This window comes from Bufo gargarizans, chromosome 1 (assembly GCF_014858855.1).
Source record: "Bufo gargarizans isolate SCDJY-AF-19 chromosome 1, ASM1485885v1, whole genome shotgun sequence".
In the NCBI taxonomy this organism is placed as follows: Eukaryota; Metazoa; Chordata; class Amphibia; order Anura; family Bufonidae; genus Bufo; species Bufo gargarizans.
In genome coordinates, this window is record NC_058080.1 from 279,211,785 (window position 1) to 279,236,854 (window position 25,070).

A 25,070-nucleotide genomic window follows, 5' to 3' on the forward strand; every position below is an offset into this window, starting at 1 on the left:
CATGGGTCCTGCCATATAGTACAGAGCGTGGTATGTGTTCTGCCATATAGTACAGAGCGTGGTACATGTGTCCTGCCATATAGTACAGAGCGTGGTACATGTGTCCTGCCATATAGTACAGAGCATGGTACATGTGTCCTGCCATATAGTACAGAGCGTGGTACATGTATCCTGCCATATAGTGCAGAGAGTGGTACTTGTGTCCTGCCATATAGTACAGAGCGTGGTACTTGTGTCCTGCCATATAGTACAGAGCGTGGTACATGTGTCATGCCATATAGTACAGAGCGTGGTACATGTGTCATGCCATATAGTACAGAGCGTGGTACATGTGTCCTGCCATATAGTACAGAGCGTGGTACATGTGTCCTGCCATATAGTACAGAGTGTGGTACATGTGTCCTGCCATATAGTACAGAGCGTGGTACATGTGTCATGCCATATAGTACAGAGCCTGGTACATGTGTCCTGCCATATAGTACAGAGCGTGGTACATGTGTCCTGCCATATAGTACAGAGCGTGGTACATGTGTTCTGCCATATAGTACAGAGCGTGGTACATGTGTCCTGCCATATAGTACAGAGCGTGGTACATGTGTCCTGCCATATAGTACAGAGCGTGGTACATGTGTCCTGCCATATAGTACAGAGCGTGGTACATGTGTCCTGCCATATAGTGCAGAGCGTGGTATGTGTTCTGCCATATAGTACAGAGTGTGGTATGTGTTCTGCCATATAGTACAGAGAGTGGTACATGTGTCCTGTCATATAGTACAGAGCGTGGTATATGTGTCCTGTCATATAGTACAGAGCGTGGTACATGTGTCCTGCCATATAGCACAGAGCGTGGTACATGTGTCCTGCCTTATAGTACAGAGCGTGGTACATGGGTCCTGCCATATAGTACAGAGCGTGGTATGTGTTCTGCCATATAGTACAGAGCGTGGTACATGTGTCCTGCCATATAGTACAGAGCGTGGTACATGTGTCCTGCCATATAGTACAGAGCGTAGTACATGTGTCCTGCCATATAGTATAGAGCGTGGTACATGTGTCCTGCCATATAGTACAGAGTGTGGTACATGTGTCCTGCCATATAGTACAGAGCGTGGTACATGTGTCCTGCCATATAGTACAGAGTGTGGTATGTGTTCTGCCATATAGTACAGAGAGTGGTACATGTGTCCTGCCATATAGCACAGAGCGTGGTACATGTGTCCTGCCATATAGTACAGAGCGTGGTACATGTGTCCTGCCATATAGCACAGAGCGTGGTACATGTGTCCTGCCATATAGTACAGAGCGTGGTACATGTGTTCTGCCATATAGTACAGAGCGTGGTATGTGTGTTCTGCCATATAGTACAGAGCATGGTACATGTGTCCTGCCATATAGTACAGAGCGTGGTACATGTGTCCTGGCACATAGTACAGAGCGTGGTATGTGTTCTGCCATATAGTACAGAGCGTGGTACATGTGTCCTGCCATATAGTACAGAGCGTGGTACATGTGTCCTTCCATATAGTACAGAGCGTAGTACATGTGTCCTGCCATATAGTACAGAGCGTGGTACATGTGTCCTGCCATATAGTACAGAGCGTGGTACATGTGTCCTGCCATATAGTACAGAGCGTGGTACATGTATCCTGCCATATAGTGCAGAGAGTGGTACTTGTGTCCTGCCATATAGTACAGAGCGTGGTACTTGTGTCCTGCCATATAGTACAGAGCGTGGTACATGTGTCCTGCCATATAGTACAGAGCGTGGTACATGTGTCCTGCCATATAGTACAGAGCGTTCTGCATGTGTCCTGTACAGAGCGTGGTAAATGTCTCCTGCCATATAGTGCAGAGCGTGGTACATGTGTCCTGCCATATAGTACAGAGCGTGGTACGTGTGTCCTGCCATATAGTACAGAGCGTGGTATGTGTGTTCTGCCATATAGTGCAGAGCATGGTACTTGTGTCCTGCCATATAGTACAGAGCGTGGTACATGTGTCCTGCCATATAGTACAGAGCGTGGTACATGTGTCCTGCCATATAGTACAGAGCGTGGTACATGTGTCCTGCCATATAGTACAGAGCGTGGTACATGTGTCCTGCCATATAGTACAGAGCGTGGTATGTGTGTTCTGCCATATAGTGCAGAGCGTGGTACTTGTGTCCTGCCATATAGTACAGAGCGTGGTACATGTGTCCTGCCATATAGTACAGAGCGTGGTACATGTTTCCTGCCATATAGTACAGAGCGTGGTATGTGTTCTGCCATATAGTACAGAGCGCGGTACATGTGTCCTGCCATATAGCACAGAGCGTGGTACATGTGTCCTGCCATATAGTACAGAGCGCGGTACATGTGTCCTGCCATATAGTACAGAGCGTGGTACATGTGTCCTGCCATATAGCACAGAGCGCGGTACATGTGTCCTGCCATATAGTACGGAGCGTGGTATGTGTTCTGCCATATAGCACAGAGCGTGGTACATGTGTCCTGCCATATAGTACAGAGCGTGGTACATGTGTCCTGCCATATAGCACAGAGCGTGGTACAAGTGTCCTGCCATATAGTACAGAGCGTGGTACAAGTGTCCTGCCATATAGCACAGAGCACGGTACATGTGTCCTGCCATATAGTACAGAGCGTGGTACATGTGTCCTGCCATATAGCACAGAGCATGGTACATGTGTCCTGCCATATAGTACAGAGCGTGGTACATGTGTCCTGCCATATAGTACAGAGCGTGGTACATGTGTCCTGCCATATAGTACAGAGCATGGTACATGTGTCCTGCCATATAGTACGGAGCGTGGTACATGTGTCCTGCCATATAGCACACAGCATGACTGAAGCGCTGTCCATCTCCTTTCTTGTTCACCGATCCTCTGTCGCCTTCTCCAGTCACATCCAGAGCTGCATTTACAGTGTTTGTCTGAGTAACTTACAGCTGAGCTCCCAGGATTTACCACTGAGTACAGGAAGTCTGCAGAACTCTGACCGCAGCTCTGACTGTGACTGGAGTTTAATACTGGATCAGTGATTACGCAGGTATATGTACCGATACAGAACTAAGGGAGGAGTTTCACTATTAGCCCCTCCCCTTTATGTCTCCTTTATTCCCGTTCAGATTCCCAGATACAATTTTGCTCTCGGACACGGACGGAAGTTTCCATCTTGGAGGCTCTAAATACGTGCGGGGGATGAGCGGATTCTACGGGCCGAGCGTTTACCACAGGAACAGGATTGTGCCCTTGTCCAGGGTAAGGTGTCCGCGGGGGCCGGGTGACCCCACCACTCTGTGACGGAAAATAGTAACGCAACATCTGCACCAACTGGACACCCCTACTGACCAGTCCTACAGGTTACCCCTCCCCCACAGCTTTTTATAAATGATGCCATGAAAGCAGAGTATAAGGCTCTGTTCACACCGACACATGGTCCCAACCAGCACTGATGTCACTGGACCTCAGACAGGTGACCTGATAAAACCGACATATTTTGGGGTTCGCCTGGCTTTGAGTAACTCTGCCCTTCTGCCTGGGCCCCAGGACATTGCTGAACCCTCATTTACATTATAGCTTTTATGCCTTTTGTCTTCCTAAGACTCGACCTCCAAGGTTGGTGGACAGCATAGACCTCCCTCCGTGGTTCCAGAAGTGCGAGGCCTTCAAGGAAGAATGTTCCATCAGGTTCCGGCATTTTCTGTCACAGCAGAAAACAACAGGTACAGAAACTGCTCTCTACCGGCAATCAGGACTCCATCAAGATAAATCCACCCCAATCTTCATCCACTGCTCTCTCCATGTTCCATCCTCTTCCCTGTTCTCATGGACTTGGTATAATGTTCTTCATTATTTGCCCGCATCTTCCACTGCTCTCCATGTTTCTTCCTCTTCCCTGATCTTATGGACTTGGTATAATCTTCTTCATTATCTGCATGCAACTTCCACCTCCATCATCCACTGCTCTCCATGTTCCTTCCTCTTCCCTGTTCTCATGGACTTGGTATAATGTTCTTCATTGTTTGCACACATCTTCCACCATCCTCCACTGCTCTCCATGTTCCTTCCTCCTCCCTGTTCTTATGCATTTGGTATAATGTTCTTCATTATCTGCACGCATCTTCCACCATCCTCCACTGCTCTCCATGTTCTTTCCTCTTTCCTGTTCTCATGGACTTGGTATAATGTTCTTCATTATCTGCACGCTTCCACCTCCATTATCCACTGCTCTCTATGTTCCTTCCTCGTGCCTGTTTTCATGGACTTGGTATAATGTTCTTCATTATCTGCCTGCATCTTCCACTATCCTCCACTGCTCTCCATGTTCCTTCCTCCTCCCTGTTCTCATGAACTTGGTATAATGTTCTTCAGTATCTGCCCGCTTTCACCTCCATCATCCACTGCTCTCCATGTTCCTTCCTCCTCCCTGTTCTCATGCATTTGTTATAATGTTCTTCATTATCTGCACGCATCTTCCACCATCATCCACTGCTCTCTATGTTCGTTCCTCGTGCCTGTTTTCATGGACTTGGTATAATGTTCTTCATTATCTGACCGCATCTTCTACCATCATCCATTGATTTCCATGTTCCTTCCTCTTCCCTGTTCTCATGGACTTGGTATAATGTTCTTCAATATCTGCACGCATTTTCCATCTCCATCCTCCACTGCTCTTTATATTCCTTTCTCGTGCCTGTTTTCATGGACTTGGTATAATGTTCTTCATTATTTGCCAGCATCTTCCACCATCCTCCACTGCTCTCCATGTTCCTTCCTCCTCCCTGTTCTCATGGACTTGGTATAATGTTCTTCATTGTTGCCCGCATTTTCCACCATCCTCCACTGTTCTCCATGTTTCTTCCTCTTCCCTGTTCTCGTGGACTTGGTATAATGTTCTTCAATATCTGCACGCATCTTCTACCATCATCCCCTATTCTCCATGTTCCTTCCTCCTCCCTGTTCTCATGGACTTGGTATAATGTTTTTCATTATCTGCCTGCTTCCACCTCCATCCTCCAATGCTCTCCATGTTCCTTCCTCTTGCCTGTTCTCATGGACTTGGTATAATGTTCTTCATTATCTGCATGCATCTTCTATCATCATCCACTGCTCTGCATGTTCCTTCCTCTTCCCTGTTCTCATGGACTTGGTATAATGTTCTTCATTATCTGCATGCATTTTCCACCTCCATCCTTCACTGCTCTCCATGTTCCTTCCTCGTGCCTGTTATCATGTACTTGGTATAATGTTCTTCATTATCTGCACGCATCTTCTACCATCGTCCACTGTTCTCCATGTTCCTTCCTCTTCCCTGTTCTCATGCATTTGTTATAATGTTCTTCATTAGCTGCTCGCATCCTCCACCACCATCCGCTGCTCTCCATGTTTCTTTCCACTGTCTTATGATCATGGACTTGGTATAATGTTCTTCATTATCTGCCCGCTTCCACCTCCATTATCCACTGCTCTCCAGGTGCCTTCCTCTTCTCATGGGCTTGGTATAATGTTCTTTATTATCTGCATGCATCTTCTACCATCATCCACTGTTCTCCATGTTCCTTCCTCTTCCCTGTTCTCATGCATTTGGTATAATGTTCTTCATTATCTGCTCACATCCTCGACCACCATCCGCTGCTCTCCATGTTTCTTTACACTGTCTCATGCTCATGGATTTGGTATAATGTTATTCATTATCTGCCCGCTTCCACCTCCATTATCCACTGCTCTCCATGTTCCTTCCTCTTCCCGGTTCTCATGGACTTGGTAAAATGTTCTTTATTATCTGCACGCTTCCACCTCCATCATCCACTGCTCTCCATGTTCTCATGGACTTGGTATAATGTTCTTCATTATCTGCCCGCTTCCACCTCCATTATCCACTGCTCTCGATGTTCCTTCCTCTTCCATGTTCTCATGGACTTGGTATAATGTTCTTCATTATCTGCCCGCTTCCACCTCCATCATCCACTGCTCTCCATGTTCCTTCCTCTCTGTTCTCACGGACTTGGCATAATGTTTTTTTTTTATTTGCCTCCATCCTCCACGTCAGGAATCTGCACTGATGTCTACCATAAATACCAGACCCGTTATGCTCCAATGTCTTCTGGGCCTCAGAGCTCCATGTGGGATTCACCTCCTCTGCCGCACAGGGTCCTTATCACCAGGCTGTTGAGGAGGAGGGTGAGCCGGGCAGGTGAGATCACTGTTCAGGGTGTACTGGGAATGACTGGAGTGTCACCGATCAGGAGCTGGTATTTACAATGTGAAAGAGGCTCCTAGAAATCATCATCCAGCAATCTAGCGGATTATCGGGTCGTAGCTGAGTTTGTAGGGTTTTATGTTTCGGCAGAGTGAATGCAGCTCTGGGAGTGAGTGCAAATTTAGGAGTGAGTGCAGCTCTGGGAGAGACTGCAGTAGTGGACTCAGGATCAGTCTAAGATCAGTGAAGATTTTCCTAAAATATCAGGAAAGTCAACCATTTCAGATGCCTCAGTTCATGTGCTTTGTGTCCCCTAGCTGAGGCGGTGGTTGATCACTGCATTTCTTGCAGGTCCCGTCACCTTTAATGGTGAGCTCTTTGGCCAAGCCCTGTATAGAATATACAAGAAGAGGATCCTGGCTCCTGATGGTTTCTCCCGAATAAGACGTTCTCTGGCTCTCCTGCTCCAGGCCGGGTGTCTGGGGTATCACCCTGCGCTGTACACAGCAGCAGTCCTGCACCAAACAGGCCTGGGGCTGAAGAAGGACACATCTAAGGTATTAAATGGCGGTTACACGTAGGATGCATGCAGCGGCAATGGGCCAATGGCGGTTTTTGCTGTATTACTACAGTTTTTGCTGCTTTGTGCTCTTCTCCAGGCCCTGAGGTTTAGCCTCATTGCTGCTCAGAATGACGAGCGTCTCTCTCAGCTGTGTCTTGGGCACAAGCATCACCTAGGGGTGGACGGGCACCCGCTGGATTACGACCTGTCCTACGCGTACTACTCCAATATTGCTCGCCAGACAATGGTGGACCGACTGCAGCCGAACAAGCACCAGGTATGTAAATCACTGTACTGATCCTGAATGACATCATGTCTCAGACTCCAGTCACATCCAAAGCTGCAGACACAATTCTAATGTTACATCGTATACTGTATTGACAATTCTGTGGTATTTTCTTGGATGTATCCTACCTCTGACTCCATCTCCAATAATGCAACACAGCACTGAACTTATCCCAGCAGGGAGCAGCAAAGAGGCCCAAAGTCCTACAGGAGGTGCTAACAGGAGGCCGGTAGAATTGCTGCAGCTCTGGATGTGACTAGATTGATCCTGTTGAATGGTCAATCTGTGACCTTCCGGAGGTATGAGGCACTTAACACCTCTTTGCAAAACTTTTAAGTTTCAAAACATAAAGCATAGTGACGCATATGTTGCCCTCGTAGGCTTTCGTGGAGTACATCCGCCTGATAGACGAGGATGTATTGAAGAAGCAGACAAAAGAAAATGATGATCTCTTCATGTGGCTGAGGTTCCAGGCGAGACAAGGGGTGTCCTCAGCTCAGGTACTGGTGATGGTGGGGCCTGTGTTGGACATAGAGGGTGCCCTCAGCTCAGATACTGGTGGTGGCAGAAGATATGGTGGAGATAGATGGTGTCCTCAGCTCAGGTACTATTGGTGGTGGGGGATGTGGTGAAGAAAAATGGTGTCCTCAGCTCTAAAATTAGTGGTGTCAGAGGATACGGTGAAGATAGAGGGTGTCCTCAGCTCAGGTACTATTGGTGGTGGGGGATGTGGTGGAGACAAGTGGTATCCTCAGCTCAGGTATTGGTGGTGGCAGAGGATACGGTGGAGATAGAGGGTGTCCTCAGCCTATATACTAGTGGTGGTGGGGCATGTGTTGGAGATAGAGGGTGTCCTCAGCTCAGGTTCTGTTGGTGGTGGGGATGTGGTGGAGACAATGGTGTCCTCAGCTCAGGTACTAATGGTGGCAGAGGATACGGTGGAGATAGAGGGTGTCCTCAACTCAGGTATTATTGGTGGTAGGGGATGTGGTGAAGAAAAGTGGTTCCCTCAGTTCTAAAATTTGTGGTGTCAGAGGATACAGTGGAGATAGAGGTTGTCCTCAGCTCATGTACTAGTAGTGGTAGGACATATGGTGGAGATAGAAGGTGCCCTCACCTTAGGAACTGGTGGTGACGGGGAATGTGGTGGAAACAAGTGGTGTCCTCAGCTCAGAAACTAGTAGTGGCAGAGGATACGGTGGAGATAGAAGGTGCCCTCACCTCAGGAACTAGTGGTGACGGGGAATGTGGTGGAAACAAGTGGTGTCCTCAGCTCAGAAACTAGTAGTGGCAGAGGATACGGTGGAGATAGAGGGTGCCCTCGGTTCAGGTAATGGTGGTAGCGGGGGTTGTGGTGGTGACAAGGGTTGTCCTCAGCTCAGGTAATGGTGGCGGAGCGGAATATGGTGGAGGCAAGTGGTGTCCTCAGCTCAGGTACTGGTGAGAACAAAAGATATGGTGGAGACAGGGGTGTCCTAATATACTGTTTGGGGATATAGTGAAGATGCTTACAGACCATGACATCAGAGCTCACAGATGATGACATCAGAGCTCACAGACGATATCAGAGCTCACAGACGATATCAGAGCTCACAGATGATGATATCAGATCTCACAGATGATGACATCAGAGCTCACAGATGATGACATCAGAGCTCACAGATGATGATATCAGAGCTCACAGATGATGACATCAGAGCTCACAGATGATGACATCAGAGCTCACAGATGATGACATCAGAGCTCACAGATGATGACATCAGAGCTCACAGATGATGACATCAGAGCTCACAGATGATGACATCAGATCTCACAGACGATTAGAATTATAATAATAAGATTTGGAGGAGGTTTTTTGACTGACGTCTCCAGGTTTAAGCAGAAGCTTGGAGAAGATGTACCAGATGTGAAGATGTAGACCACCAGCGCCATTTTCATCCATACAGCTCTGCTGGTTGGCGCTTGGTCTTCTCCTCTGGACCAGCACATTACTCCATGTGTCGGTCTGGACCTGTCACATCCCCTTCCCTCACCAGTCTATGAGTTCAGCGACAGATGCCGCCATGTTGTGCTGCTTCCATCTATTCCTCAGCATTAGTGTCGGGGTGATTTACGGGACGAGCCGTGTAGACTTAGAGGATGTTTGTGGACTTGACTTCCGGAGTAATTAATAGGACAATGAGTGTCTGGCTGGCACAGCGCCTGGCAGGGTGACACGTGTATGGCAGTACACACTGACACTCGCTTGTTTGTTCTCAGCAAGCCGTCAGCCGGATGCTCTTCTGGGGTCAGCAGGGAATCTCCTCCAATCCTGAGGCTGCAGTGAGGTTCTACGAAAAGGGCGCCATGCAGATGAAAGACCCTGTGATGATGTACGACTATGGGGTGGTGCTACTCAGGGTGAGTGCAAGCTCTTCTGCCTAGTCCTTTATCATTAATGTAATGAAAAGAATTAAAGAAAAACGGAGAGTAATATTCTTATAATACATTCCTCATATAGTGCCAAATATAGTAATACCGCATCTGCTGCTAAATAGCGCCATACACTGCCATCCTAATACTGATATACCATACCGTAATGACAAGGTACTGTCCACATAGTGACGCCATACAGTGCCACATAATAGTCTCATATAGTCCAAACATAATACCGATGTTCCCTGCCCTAATAATACTGCAACATACTGTCCACATAGTGACGCCATACAGTGCCAAAAGATAGGACCACATAGTCTAAACACTATACTGACATACACTACCTGAATAATACCTAAGTATACTGTCCACATAGTGACGCCATACAATGCCAAAAATATTACTACATAGTCCAAACACTATACTGACATACACTGCCTGAATAATACTGAAGTATACTGTCTACATAGTAACATCATACAGTGCCAAATAATAGTACCAAACATAATACTGCCCTAGTAATACTGCAATATACTGTCTACAAAGTAACATCGTACAGTACCATATAATAATGCTATATAATATATAGTCCAAACATGATACTGACATTTACTGCCCTAATAATACTACAATATAATAATACCAGAGCCAAATAATACTGACATATACTGCCCTAATAATACTGCAATATAATAATACCAGAGCCAAATAATACTGACATACACTGTCCTAATAATACTGCAATATACTGTCTACATACAGTAGGAACAACATAGAAGGCAAAATAATCGTACCGTGTGGTCTAATACTGAGGTACCATGCCCTAATAACATACAATACAATATACTGTCTACATAGTAACACCATATAATGCCAAATAATAGTAGTGCCCTATAGTGTACAGTTGTCAGGTATCATTGCTGACATTTCCACCCCTTTCCGTCCACCTTGTGGTTGCAGCTATGTAGTGGGAACATAATACTGACATACAATGCCCTAATAACGCTACAATATAATACATGAATAGTAACGTCATACAGTGCCATATACGAGTACCGTACAATGTCCCCACAGCAGAAACACGTTGGAGGAATAATGTATGTAAAGTTCTACACCAGCTTTCCGTTCTACAATATTTTTATAGCCTTTTATGCCGCGCTCTGCAATCCTCCAAAAATTGGGAGGCGAAGGACGCAGCTGATACCAGATACTGGTCAATTACAGATGACATCTATGACCGCGCTCGGCCCAGTATCTGGTTTGTGGACCTCCCGAGATCCACCAAAACAATTAAGAGTCTTGTGCCCCTTCTCAGCTCAGACCTTCCCATGCCGGTCTTCGTACAGTTTCCCTTAGTGTCCAAATTTCATTACTATCATACATACCGCCATATAGTGCTAAATACCAGTGAAATATATTTCCCACATAATACTGACACAGAGTTCCTACATAATACTGCCATGCAGTGCTTAGTGCCAAATGACAGTAACGCCGTCCACATAGGACTGCCGAATAGGGCAGCGGGGGAAGCACTTTTACGCCCTCTTGTGGCAATACCCGAGGTCTAATCAGAGCACACCTGTAATCATTTACATATCATTTACATATCATTTACATATCTGCAGGACAAGTAGTACCGCCATGCAGTGCCTACATAATACAGTGAACACAAAAAGGCTGTGCTCTACACTGCCCAAATAAGAGCACCAAAGAGCCGTGCGCCACATAGTGCTCAAATAATACTGCCAAATACCTGGAGGACCACCGTGCCACCAGGACACATTCACAAACTTCACATGTTCTTTAGATGCAGCAGTTTCGCTCCTATGAGTCTTCAGGGAGGATGTTTAGAGTAGTAGTAGTGGTGGAGAGTGAGTGTTGGAATCTTGTTGCTGATGTTTCTCTTCCTATTTTTTATGGCTTTTTGTTTCAGGGTCAAGGAGTGAAGCAGAACATCCCTAAGGCGCTGGAGTTCCTGAAGAAAGCAGCCGACATGGTGAGACGCCCCCTCCTGGTGCCCTGGATGTCTGGGACAATGGTTGCAATCTATTGGATATTTGGGTCACATGAGGGTCTCATATAGTGTCCTTTAGGTGTGGCTTTAGCACTTGTCACGGTGCTCCTACCTGGATATCCTTGGATCCCAACGTGGTCGGATGAAGCAGTGCAAAAAAAGGGTTAACAGTTGAGGAATTTGTAGAATAACTTGAGTCCAGACTTGTATTAACATTAAACACAGCTTTACTTGGCATAAACTTTCATCAGCAAACAATCTCCCAACTTTGTCTTGGTCATCAGCAGGTCTTGGCATTAATTCTGGCAGGCAAACACTCTCAGCTCTGCTACATCTGTACTCTCTCAGCTCTGCTATGCTGGATTAATTAGGAACTTTTCCTTTTGCTTTCTGCTGTAACTTGTATCTTATCTTTCTGTAGTCTGTCTCTTACTTTAATCCTATGAACTTCTTCCTGGCTTCAAGCTTCCTTAGCTTGGCTTTTAGGCAATGCAAGCCCAGGAGGGGACATGCGGCCATAAGGAACTCCCGGGCAGGGCCTGTCCGGCAGGGACGAGGCCTGCTGCTTCCCCTTACAGGGGTAAGCTACTTACAACCTCTCCGCAGGAGGGGTAGGCTGGAACTGAACTCTCACTAGCTAAACTCCTCTTTCTCTAGAGAGGGCAATAGAATGGAAGAAGGGTTCTGCCAGAAGTGCCGCCATCTGCTGGTGAACCAGGCACATTACACTTGAACAGTACTCTGCAAGGAAATATATATGCACCCTATGCAGGACATGGTATTATATGCATGAGAGGACACAGGATCAACCAATAAAGATAGTGGGGGCCCAAAAGAGGTGGTAATGTAAGGTTCTAGAAGGATTTTTGAAGATCCCTCTGATGTTTGTCCACAAGAAAACTAGCTACGTCCTCCCTCACTGATGTCCACTACACTTCCCAGCAAACCTTAAGGTGTCTGGCAGATGATGCCATTCTATGTGGTCCCAAACCAGCGGGCTGGCCCTGGTACGTGGTACTGTAGGGTGGTGTGCTTTGTGCTTTGTACAGATTTTCCTTCTTTTATTTTCAGTGCCCTGATATTCAGTTTACACCCTGATCCGAGTTTTTTTACTTTTCCCACGTGGTTGTGTCCCTCTGTGTAACACACGCTGCATGTGAGGTCCAGGATGCTGCTGTCTTCACTAGCTTTCATCTGTCAGCAGCACAGCCTCATCGCTTGGTCGCTCTACCTTCTGCAGCTCTGTGCCGAGGATAAGACGCTTGTGATTCCTCCTCCTGCAGAGTCTGTGTGTTCTATCTGTACCCTCATACCCAGTCTGGGTGATCTCCTCTCCCCTACCGACTGTCTATCTATACTTCGATAGCGTACAGCCCTCCCCTGTTCATTCCTCCTCTGTACACATGCAGAGCCTCCTGATCCCCCTCCCTTATAGACAGCCATCTCCTCTCTATCTACACTTGGATACAGTATGGCCTGGTTGATCCACGCTCTCCTTCTCCCATACAGAACAATGTGTGAGTCATCAATAGTGTTGAGCACGAATATTCGAATAGCGAATATTAATCCCGAATATCGCAACTTCGCTAATTCGTGAATATTTAGAATATAGTGCTATATAGTCGCTATATCGAATATTCGTCATTTTTAAAGATCAGAGTCATTGGCCCACAAGCAACTTAAGCAGGAAGGAATCACGTTTTCATATAGGGAAAAAAATGACCAATATTCTAAATAACAAATATATAGCAATATAGGGAATATACAGACGTGGACAAAATTGTTGGTACCCTTTGGTCAATGAAAGAAAAAGTCACAATGGTCACAGAAATAACTTTAATCTGACAAAAGTAATAATAAATTAAAATTCTATAAATGTTAACCAATGAAAGTCAGACATTGTTTTTCAACCATGCTTCAACAGAATTATGTAAAAAAATAAACTCATGAAACAGGCATGGACAAAAATGATGGTACCCCTAACTTAATATTTTGTTGCGCAACCTTTTGAGGCAATCACTGCAATCAAACGCTTCCTGTAACTGTCAATGAGACATCTGCACCTCTCAGCAGGTATTTTGGCCCACTCCTCATGAGCAAACTGCTCCAGTTGTGTCCGGTTTGAAGGGTGCCTTTTCCAGACTGCATGTTTCAGCTCCTTCCAAAGATGCTCAATAGGATTGAGGTCAGGGCTCATAGAAGGCCACTTTAGAATAGTCCAATTTTTTCCTCTTAGCCATTCTTGGGTGTTTTTAGCGGTGTGTTTTGGGTCATTGTCCTGTTGCAAGACCCATGACCTGCGACTGAGACCAAGCTTTCTGACACTGGCTAGTACATTTCTCTCTAGAATTCCTTGATAGTCTTGAGATTTCATTGTACCCTGCACAGATTCAAGACACCCTGTGCCAGACGCAGCAAAGCAGCCCCAGAACATAACAGAGCCTCCTCCATGTTTCACAGTAGGGACAGTGTTCTTTTCTTGATATGCTTCATTTTTTCGTCTGTGAACATACAGCTGATGTGCCTTGGCAAAAACTTCGATTTTTGTCTCATCTGTCCACAGGACATTCTCCCAGAAGCTTTGTGGCTTGTCAACATGTAGTTTGGCATATTCCAGTCTTGCTTTTTTATGATTCGTTTTCAACAATGGTGTCCTCCTTGGTCGTCTCCCATGTAGTCCACTTTGGCTCAAACAACGACGGATGGTGCGATCTGACACTGATGTTCCTTGAGCATGAAGTTCACCTTGAATCTCTTTAGAAGTCTTTCTAGGCTCTTTTGTTACCATTCGGATTATCCGTCTCTTAGATTTGTCATCAATTTTCCTCCTGCGGCCACGTCCAGGGAGGTTGGCTACAGTCCCATGGATCTTAAACTTATGAATAATATGTGCAACTGTACTCACAGGAACATCTAGTTGCTTGGAGATGGTCTTATAGCCTTTACCTTTAACATGCTTGTCTATAATTTTCTTTCTGATCTCTTGAGACAGCTCTTTCCTTTGCTTCCTCTGGTCCATGTCGAGTGTGGTACACACCATATCACCAAACAACACAGTGATTACCTGGAGCCATATATATAGGCCCAATGGCTGATTACAAGGTTGTAGACACCTGTGATGCTAATTAGTGGACACACCTTGAATTAACATGTCCCTTTGGTCACATTATGTTCTGTGTTTTCTAGGGGTACCATCATTTTTGTCCATGCCTGTTTCATGAGTTTATTTTTTTACATAATTCTGTTGAAGCATGGTTGAAAAACAATGTCTGACTTTCATTGGTTAACATTTATAGAATTTTAATTTATTATTACTTTTGTCAGATTAAAGTTATTTCTGTGACCATTGTGACTTTTTCTTTCATTGACCAAAGGGTACCAACAATTTTGTCCACGTCTGTATATTCGGTATTTAGAATATTCGCATATTTTTTTCTAATCAGTACAGTTGTTTGCAAACTCCTTCCCGACAAGCGTCCCCGTCACCATGGGAACGCCTGTGGGTTAGAAAATACCATCGGATCTGAGTTTTCCCTGAGATCGTGAAAACTCAGATCCGATGGTATATTCTAATCCACAGGCGTTCCCATGGTGACGGGGACGATTGTCGGGGAGGAGTATGCCAAAGTAGAATAGCAGTACAGATTGAAAAAAAAAAAAATGACGAATATTCTAAATAACGCTATATTGCTATAACTTTGTTTTTTAGAATATTTGTCATATTCGTAATATTCTAAAAATCAAAGTTATAGCAATATAGCGAATATTCGTAAATACACATATAGACTGTAATTTAGCTAATATAAAAAAAGATTACAGCACTATATTAGCTAAATTGCAGTCTATATGTGTATTTTACGAATATATTCGCTATATTGCTATAACGTTTTTTAGAATATTTGTCATATTCTAAAACAAGAATATGTAGCAATATAGCGAATATCCGTAAAATACACATATTAGCCATTGCCAACCAATAGGAAAGTTGTCTTATACTGTAAAAAAAAATCGTAATACGCGAATAATTAGGTCACATATTATTTGCGATAAATAGAATAATGACGAATATTCGATTTCGACAAATATAAGACGAATATTCAATCGAATATTCGCGAAATATCGCGAAATCAAATTTGGCACCTCCCGCTCATCACTAGTCATCAAATACATTCAAATAGAGTACAGCCCGTGTGACCTCGTGATGACTTGGATGCTTGTCCCCTCTCCATACTCTGATCTGACAAGAGCAGAGAAAGCTGTGAGCTGCCCGATGTATGTCAGAAGCAGCAGAACACTGAATGGGTACTTGGTAGGAGCACAGGCAATGTGAGGGGCACAATTATTTATCTTATGCACTTATATAGCGCTACTATACAGACATTATCATCCAACTGTCCCCAATGGGGCTCACAATCTAAGGTCCCTGTCAGTCTGTACCTATCAGTCCAGAGGAAACACAGGGAGAAGATACAAACTCCATGAAGATGTCCTTGGTCGGATGCTACCCACTGAGCCACCGTGCTGCCCACAATCTGGTAATGTGAGGGGCACAATCTGGAACTGTGGTCCTGAAACCAGGTTGTGCACTCCTGATCTCAGTTCTGTGTCTGCACAGTAAGAAGGAGACACTGCCAGGAAATTCTGGGAGGATCTCCTGGTTCATCTGGCTGATTATGGGACAAGTCTGGTACCTGCTGAAGTCTGGAGTGCAGAGATGTGAGGACTGGCAGTGAGACGTTCAGATAAATTCTCATGACTCTTCCCTTCAGGACTTTGTTCCAGCGATGAACAGTCTCGGCTGGTATTACGAGCAGTTCGAGAATGATTACAAGAAAGCCGTGGAGTTCTGGGAGAAAGCGGATGAACTTGGAAATCCTGAGGCTCCGTTCAACCTAGGAATCCTAAACTACTATGGGCTAATCCCTGGGAAGCCTCAGAACCACGTGAGTTACTGTATCCCCCCTCTTGGAAACATCCCAGCAGTAGAGGAGGGTCAATATGAACAGAGATGAGATTTCAGCTTTCCAGCTGTAGAGAATAACAGAATGACACATGCATCTTCTGAACCAATGTCCCCTTCTACTTGATAGTATTGGCCATGAAGGTTCCCCAGGCCATGACCGGATACTGAGCTGTCCAATAAGAGCATGGTATGAGCATAGTATGAGCACCCCCTAGAGACGTGGCATGTACCCCACCCCCCAAAATTTCCGCTTTTCCTTGTGCATGAGTTCTGTTTGTGTAGTCATGGTGTCTGGGACTTCTGGGCTTTCCTCCACCGCTCACTAAATAAACCTTTCTCAGTCTGCAGCGTACTACTATTACCTGCGCTCAGCAATCCGAGGCCACATTGATGCAGCCGTGCACGTCTCCTCCTTCTGGATAGAGGGTCTTCCGGGGGTCGTGGATCGTCTGCCATATGATGCTGTGATGTAAGTGCAACCTCCTGGTCCCTCATGTCAGGACCATCCCTATGTATTGCTGTTGATATGCCCTACATCAAGCTGGCATGAGGAGCAGAGACGAGAGAGGGAGAATGACCTGGCCACCCTGAACATTCTCATCAAAAGCATCAATTTATATTTCTTCTTATTCCCTCAGGTGGACCAAATGGGCAGGAGAGCAGGACGGGTACCTGGGGGCCACACTGAGGAAAGCTTTAGATGATTACCTCCAGAACTCCTGGTGAGAAGCTTCCTTCCAGCATCTCCTTCACATTGATGTTAGACTTTGTTCTCACTGGTGTCATGTCTTCCACATCCTGGATGGGAGACTTAATTCTGTAAGTTTAGAAGAAATTATCCCCAGGCCTGTGCCCCTGGAAATGAGGTCAGTGTTGAGATCAATGTGGAGGCTCACACGGGACGGATGACAGCCGCTCCCTTCTCTCCCTCCTGCATTGAGCTTTCATACATATATCAGGTACAGGAACCACAGAGACCTCCTCTGAGCACAAGGAACGGGGCAGGAAAGAGTCCATTGGAGGCCAAGGATCGGACATCAAGTGACAGTGTTAATGACCAGACACCAGGAACTTGGTAAAAATGAACAACAATACACGAGGGCTGCAGGTGGCAAACCTTGATACACCAGGGATAGAAAAACAGTGCCACAAGACACCAGGGACACAGAGTCTAAGGCTCAAGGTGCCGAAGATAGAGCAACCAAACCACAAGACACCAGGGATAGAAAAACTAACGCTGAAGGCACCATGGATAGAAAAACCAAACCACAAGACACCAGAGATAGATAAACTGTGCCACAAGACACCAGGGATAGAAAAACTAACGCTGAAGACACCAGGGATAGAAAAACAGTGCCACAAGACACCAGGGACACAGAGTCTAAAGCTCAAGGTACCGGAGATAGAGCAACCAAACCACAAGACACCAGGGATAGAAAAACTAATGCTGAAGGAACCATGGATAGAAAAACCAAACCACAAGACACCAGAGATAGAAATTTGTACCACAAGTCACCAGGGACACAGAATCTAATGCTCAAGATATCGGGGATAGAGCAACCAAACCACAAGACACCACACCAGGGATAGAAAAGCAGTGCCACAAGACACCAGGGATACAGAATCTAATGCTCAAGGTGCCGGAGATAGAGAAACCAAACCACAAGACACCAGGGATGGGAAAAACCCAACCCAGAAGATACTAGAAAAACAACAACCAAACCTCAAGACAGCAGGGATAGAAAAAAGAAACCTCAAGACAGCAGGCATTGATGAACCACATCACAATACAGCAAGGATAGAGCAACCAAACCACAAGACACAAGGAATAGAGAATCCGAACCTCAAGACACCAAGGATATAGAAAGTAAACCACAAGATGCTAGGGACAAAGAAAATAAACCACAAGACACCAGGGAGACAGAAGCCAAACCACAAGATACTACGGACTTATCACAAACCATGAAACATGGATGAGTTCCACCAAACCAATCCAGTGAGTGAAGTGGTCAGCAGTGGACATGGACATTCTCCACCGGTCGGGGCCTCTCCTGGTAATAGCTGCCATTTGTTTTCGAGGTGGTTGTTGGTGAATGTGGGCCACATGTGAGATACAACAAGCCCCTGAGAAGGATAACCCCCTCCGGATCCAGCATGTCCCTCCTGTCCCTGGTGATGCTTCTGCCCATTGTTTCCTTTTGCTCCCTGTGGTTTTAGTGAAGTGCAGGCGAACCATAACTCCCATCATTCTGTGGTCTCCTCTGATGAATTCTCTCTCATCGGGTCTCCTCTTGTCTCCTAGGCCCGGGGCTCTCCTCCATTATATCGAGGCAGCGGAGGCCGGATTTGAGGTCGCTCAGTTCAATGCAGCCTTTATCTGTGAGGACGACCCTGTGAGTACATGACGGACCCCCCCACAGACCTCCGTGGAGAGGGACCCTTACAGTTACCTCCCTGTTCATACACTACCACTGCTTACATCTCTTCTCTCCATGTGGGGGTTTGTTACAGTGTATCAGCGCAGGCAAGTCCTGTCCTGACCTACACTGACACAAGGCCATCCACTCTGTGAGCATAGGGCTGAATGGAGCCACGCCAGATGTTTCAGAGATCTTGAAATGTTGCAGCATTAGAAGTTGCAGAGTATTTTCTTCCAGAGTGATTTACATGGGACTGCAGGACCTGTAATAATGACTGTACGTGTTGTACGCAGGACGGACTGGTGAGACGCTTCATGCAGATCGACTGTGCGTGGAAATATTACAACCTCTCGACCCACGGCGAACGACCTCCGGCGTACGGTGAGTGGGAGCAGCGCGCTGTACGGGGGGGGGGGGGGGGGTATACATTACATATGAGATCCACCCATACTGTGCTCATCTGGGGTTACATCGCACTTATGCTCCAGTCACATCCAAAGCTGCTGCCATCATTCTGCTTAGGACTTGTATTGTGCACATCCTGCTGCGCTGCATCGTGGGACACACCCGGAGCTGTGCAGCAGAAAATGAGCATTCACTGCTAGGAACAGCTCCTCCAGATTGTGAGTGCAGCTCTGGAGGCAACTGCAGTATAACACATGATGTAACTGCAGGGCTGTAAAATTATCTTGTATGGGACTACAGTATAACAACTGATGTGACAGCTGGAGTGTGAATGCAGCTCTTGATGTGACTGGAGTATGAATCGCAATGTAATTGCCGAATTGTGAATACAGCTCTAGAGGTGAGTGCAGAAGAAGACGTAATGTAACAATAGAATTGTGGCTGCAGCTCTAAATGTCACTGGAGTATAGGGTATGATGCAGAAAGGTTAATGCAGAGTGGGAGGTGAGTGGAGTACAATACATGATGTAATGATGTGAATGCAGTTCTTCATGATAATGGAGTGTAAAACAGCACGTAACAGCAGAATTGTGAATACAGCTCTGGAGGTGAGTGCAAAATAAGACATAATGTGACAATAGAATTGTGGCTGCAGCTTTAGATGTCACCGGAGTATATGGGATGATGTAACAACAGCACGGTTAATGCTGCTCTAATAATAATGTAATAGCAGGATTGTAAATACAGCTCTGGAGGTGACTGGAGTAGAGGCGACCTCAGGATTGTAAATGCAGCTTTGGATGTGAATAGAGTAGAAGACATGTGGGGGATCAGTAAGCAGAGGATTTAGATGGAGGTTCAGCCTGTGACGATCAGATCCCGTCCTGTCGGCGGCTGCGGTGACGTTAGCGCAGGAACCCGGAGGGGGGGGGGGGGGTGACAGGCCGGGGGCCCCAGCTGGGGTCTAATAATGTGACTCCTGTGCGTCCTCTCCTGTCACCCTGAGAGCCTTACACAGCCTGACATGCAGGAGGCCAGGAAGGCTCCGTCGTCACCCAGCATTCCTGGAAACAGATACAACTGCCCAGGTCAATGACAGTATGGGGGTGCGAGGGTGGCCCCCAAATGTGCACTGACCCCTGTCCTCCTCCTGCAGCTCAGATAAAGATGGGGGATCTGTTCTACACCTCGCACGTCAGAAGGAAGAGGAACGTGGCGGCCGCGGTGGAGATGTACACAGCAGCAGCACTGCAGCGAGAGCCACAGGTACCACTGGGAATATGTGCAGGTGTAGCAGAGCCGAGTCATGTACATAGCAACAACTCCAGATACAACCTGCAGTCCTATTAGAGCGGCCGCGGGCTTCACCTCACCGGCCGCGTCCCCCATCGCCGGGTGCGAAAAAACGGAGGGAGGAGTCTCTGAGGGGAAGGTGAGGTGGGGGCAGCCGGTCATCCACAGGCAGCCATGTCTGCGGCTCCAGTGACTGCAGTCCTATGTAACACCTCATATAGCACAGTGACAGCTCTCTGATTACAGATAATATAGTAGATGTCACCTGCAGTCCTATGTAACACCCCAGATAACACAGTTATAACTCGCTGAGTACAGATAATGTAGTAGATGTCACCTGCAGTCCTATGTAACACCACAGATAACACAGTGATAACGATCTGTGTACATATAATGTAGTAGATGTCACCTGCAGTCCTATGTAACACCACAGATAACACAGCGATAACTCTCTGAGTACAGATAATGTAGTAGATGTCACCTGCAGTCCTATGTAACACCACAGATAACACAGTGATAACGATCTGTGTACAGATAATGTAGTAGATGTCACCTGCAGTCCTATGTAACACCACAGATAACACAGTGATAACTCTCTGAGGACAGATAATGTAATAGATGTCACCTGCAGTCCTATGTAACACCACAGGTAACACAGTTATAACTCGCTGAGTACAGATAATGTAGTAGATGTCACCTGCAGTCCTATGTAACACCACAGATAACACAGTGATAACGATCTGTGTACAGATAATGTAGTAGATGTCACCTGCAGTCCTATGTAACACCACAGATAACACAGTGATAACGATCTGTGTACAGATAATGTAGTAGATGTCACCTGCAGTCCTATGTAACACCTCATATAACACAGTGACAGCTCTCTGATTACAGATAATATAGTAGATGTCACCTGCAGTCCTATGTAACACCACAGATGACACAGTGATAACTCTCAGAGCACAGATAATGTAGTAGATGTCACCTGCAGTCCTATGTAACACCACAGATAACACAGTGATAACTCTCAGAGCACAGATAATGTCGTAGATGTCACTTGCAGTCCTATGTAATACCACAGATAACACAGTGATAACTTTCTGAGTACAGATAATGTAGTAGATGTCACCTGCAGTCCTATGTAATACCACAGATAACACAGTGATAACTTTCTGAGTACAGATAATGTAGTAGATGTCACCTGCAGTCCTATGTAACACCACAGATAACACAGTGATAAGTCTCTGAGTACAGATAATGTAGTAGATGTCACCTGCAGTCCTATGTAACACCACAGATAGCACAGTGATAACTATCTGAGTACATATAATGTAGTAGATGTCACCTGCAGTCCTATGTAACACCACAGATAACACAGCGATAACTCTCTGAGTACAGATAATATAGTAGATGTCACCTGCAGTCCTATGTAACACCACAGATAACACAGTTATAACTCGCTGAGTACAGATAATGTAGTAGATGTCACCTGCAGTCCTATGTAACACCACAGATAACACAGTGATAACGATCTGTGTACAGATAATGTAGTAGATGTCACCTGCAGTCCTATGTAACACCACAGATAACACAGTGATAACTCTCTGAGTACAGATAATGTAGTAGATGTCACCTGCAGTCCTATGTAACACCACAGATAACACAGTGATAACTCTCTGATTACAGATAATAGTAGTAGATGTCACCTGCAGTCCTATGTAACACCACAGATAACACAGTGATAACTCTCTGAGTACAGATAATATAGTAGATGTCACCTGCAGTCCTATGTAACACCACAGATAACACAGTGATAACTCTCTGAGTACAGATAATGTAGTAGATGTCACCTGCAGTCCTATGTAACACCACAGATAACACAGTGATAACTCTCTGAGTACAGATAATGTAGTAGATGTCACCTGCAGTCCTATGTAACACCACAGATAACACAGTGATAACTATCTGTGTACAGATAATGTAGTAGATGTCACCTGCAGTCCTATGTAACACCACATATAACACAGTGATAACTCTCTGATGTACAGATAATGTAGTAGATGTCACCTGCAGTCCTATGTAACACCACAGATACACAGTGATAAGCTCTCTGAGTACAGATAATGTAGTAGATGTCACCTGCAGTCCTATGTAACACCACAGATAACACAGTGATATCTGAGTACAGATAATGTAGTAGATGTCACCTGCAGTCCTATGTAACACCACAGATAACACAGTGATAACTCTCTGATGTACAGATAATGTAGTAGATGTCACCTGCAGTCCTATGTAACACCACAGATAACACAGTGATAAGTCTCTGAGTACAGATAATGTAGTAGATGTCACTGCAGTCCTATGTAACACCACAGATACACAGTGAATAGCTCTCTGAGTACAGATAATGTAGTAGATGTCACCTGCAGTCCTATGTAACACCACAGATAACACAGTGATAACTCTCTGAGTACAGATAATGTAGTAGATGTCACCTGCAGTCCTATGTAACACCACAGATAACACAGTGATAACTCTCTGAGTACAGATAATGTAGTAGATGTCACCTGCAGTCCTATGTAACACCACAGATAACACAGTGATAAATCTCTGAGTACAGATAATGTAGTAGATGTCACCTGCAGTCCTATGTAACACCACAGATAATGCAGTCACAAGCTCTCTGATTACAGATAATATAGTAGATGTCACCTGCAGTCCTATGCAACACCACAGATAACACAGTGATAACTCAGTGAGTACAGATAATGTAGTAGATGCCAACTGCAGTCCTATGTAACAGCACAGATAACACAGTGATAGGTCTATGAGTACAGATAATGTAGTAGATGTCACCTGCAGTCCTATGTAACACCACAGATGACACAGTAATAACTCTCTGAGTACAGTTAATGTAGTACATGTCACCTGCAGTCCTATGTAACACCACAGATAACACAGTGATAACTCTCTGAGTACAGATAATGTAGTAGATACCACCTGCAGTCCTATGTAACACTACAGATAACACAGTGATAACTCCGTGAGTACAGATAATGTAGTAGATTTCACCTGCAGTCCTATGTAACACCACAGATAACACAGTGATAACTCTCTGAGTACAGATAATGTAGTAGATGTCACCTGCAGTCCTATGTAACACCACAGATAACACAGTGATAACTCTCTGAGTACAGATAATGTAGTAGATGTCACCTGCAGTCCTATGTAACACCACAGATAGCACAGTGATAACTATCTGAGTACATATAATGTAGTAGATGTCACCTGCAGTCCTATGTAACACCACAGATAACACAGTGATAACTCTCTGAGTACAGATAATGTAGTAGATACCACCTGCAGTCCTATGTAACACTACAGATAACACAGTGATAACTCCGTGAGTACAGATAATGTAGTAGATTTCACCTGCAGTCCTATGTAACACCACAGATAACACAGTGATAACTCTCTGAGTACAGATAATGTAGTAGATGTCACCTGCAGTCCTATGTAACACCACAGATAACACAGTGATAACTCTCTGAGTACAGATAATGTAGTAGATGTCACCTGCAGTCCTATGTAACACCACAGATAGCACAGTGATAACTATCTGAGTACATATAATGTAGTAGATGTCACCTGCAGTCCTATGTAACACCACAGATAACACAGTGATAACTCTCTGAGTACAGATAATGTAGTAGATACACCTGCAGTCCTATGTAACACTACAGATAACACAGTGATAACTCCGTGAGTACAGATAATGTAGTAGATTTCACCTGCAGTCCTATGTAACACCACAGATAACACAGTGATAACTCTCTGAGAACAGATAATGTAGTAGATGTCACCTGCAGTCCTATGTAGCACCACAGATAACACAGTGATAGCTCTCTGATTACAGATAATGTAGTAGATGTCATCTGCAGTCCTATGTAACACCACAGATAACAGTGATAACTCTGAGTACAGATAATGTAGTAGATATCACCTGCAGTCCTATGTAACACCTCAGATAACACAGTGATAACTCAGTGAGTACAGATAATGTAGTAGATGTCACCTGCAGTCCTATGTAACACCACAGATAACACAGTGATAAGTCTCTGAGTACAGATAATGTAGTAGATGTCACCTGCAGTCCTATGTAACACCACAGATAACACAGTGATAACTCTGAGCACATATAATGCAGTAGATGTCACCTGCAGTCCTATGTAACACCACAGATAACACAGTGATAACTCTCTGAGTACAGATAATGTAGTAGATGTCACCTGCAGTCCTATGTAACACCACAGATAACACAGTGATAACTCTCTGAGTACAGATAATTTAGCAGATGTCACCTGCAGTCCTATGTAACACTACAGATAACACAGTGATAAATCTCTGAGTACAGATAATGCAGTAGATGTCACCTGCAGTCCTATGTAACACCACAGATAACACAGTGATAACTCTCTGAGTACAGATAATGTAGATGTTACCTGCAGTCCT

The 25,070-nt window shown here is 45.3% G+C and overlaps 1 protein-coding gene across 1 annotated transcript in view; it reads left to right on the forward strand.

Annotated features, from left to right (window-relative positions):
- LOC122926569 (protein sel-1 homolog 3-like) overlaps positions 1 to 25,070 on the forward strand; it is a 44,307-nt gene that overhangs the window by 13,699 nt on the left and 5,538 nt on the right. Inside the window, exons 6-19 of the mRNA XM_044277981.1 lie at positions 3,127 to 3,259; positions 3,603 to 3,723; positions 6,051 to 6,194; positions 6,552 to 6,757; positions 6,860 to 7,039; positions 7,429 to 7,548; positions 9,308 to 9,448; positions 11,397 to 11,459; positions 16,247 to 16,420; positions 16,782 to 16,909; positions 17,079 to 17,162; positions 18,743 to 18,833; positions 19,154 to 19,241; positions 20,422 to 20,531. Coding sequence (XP_044133916.1) covers positions 3,127 to 3,259; positions 3,603 to 3,723; positions 6,051 to 6,194; positions 6,552 to 6,757; positions 6,860 to 7,039; positions 7,429 to 7,548; positions 9,308 to 9,448; positions 11,397 to 11,459; positions 16,247 to 16,420; positions 16,782 to 16,909; positions 17,079 to 17,162; positions 18,743 to 18,833; positions 19,154 to 19,241; positions 20,422 to 20,531 — 1,783 coding nt within the window. The remainder of the gene's footprint in view (positions 1 to 3,126; positions 3,260 to 3,602; positions 3,724 to 6,050; positions 6,195 to 6,551; positions 6,758 to 6,859; positions 7,040 to 7,428; positions 7,549 to 9,307; positions 9,449 to 11,396; positions 11,460 to 16,246; positions 16,421 to 16,781; positions 16,910 to 17,078; positions 17,163 to 18,742; positions 18,834 to 19,153; positions 19,242 to 20,421; positions 20,532 to 25,070) is intronic.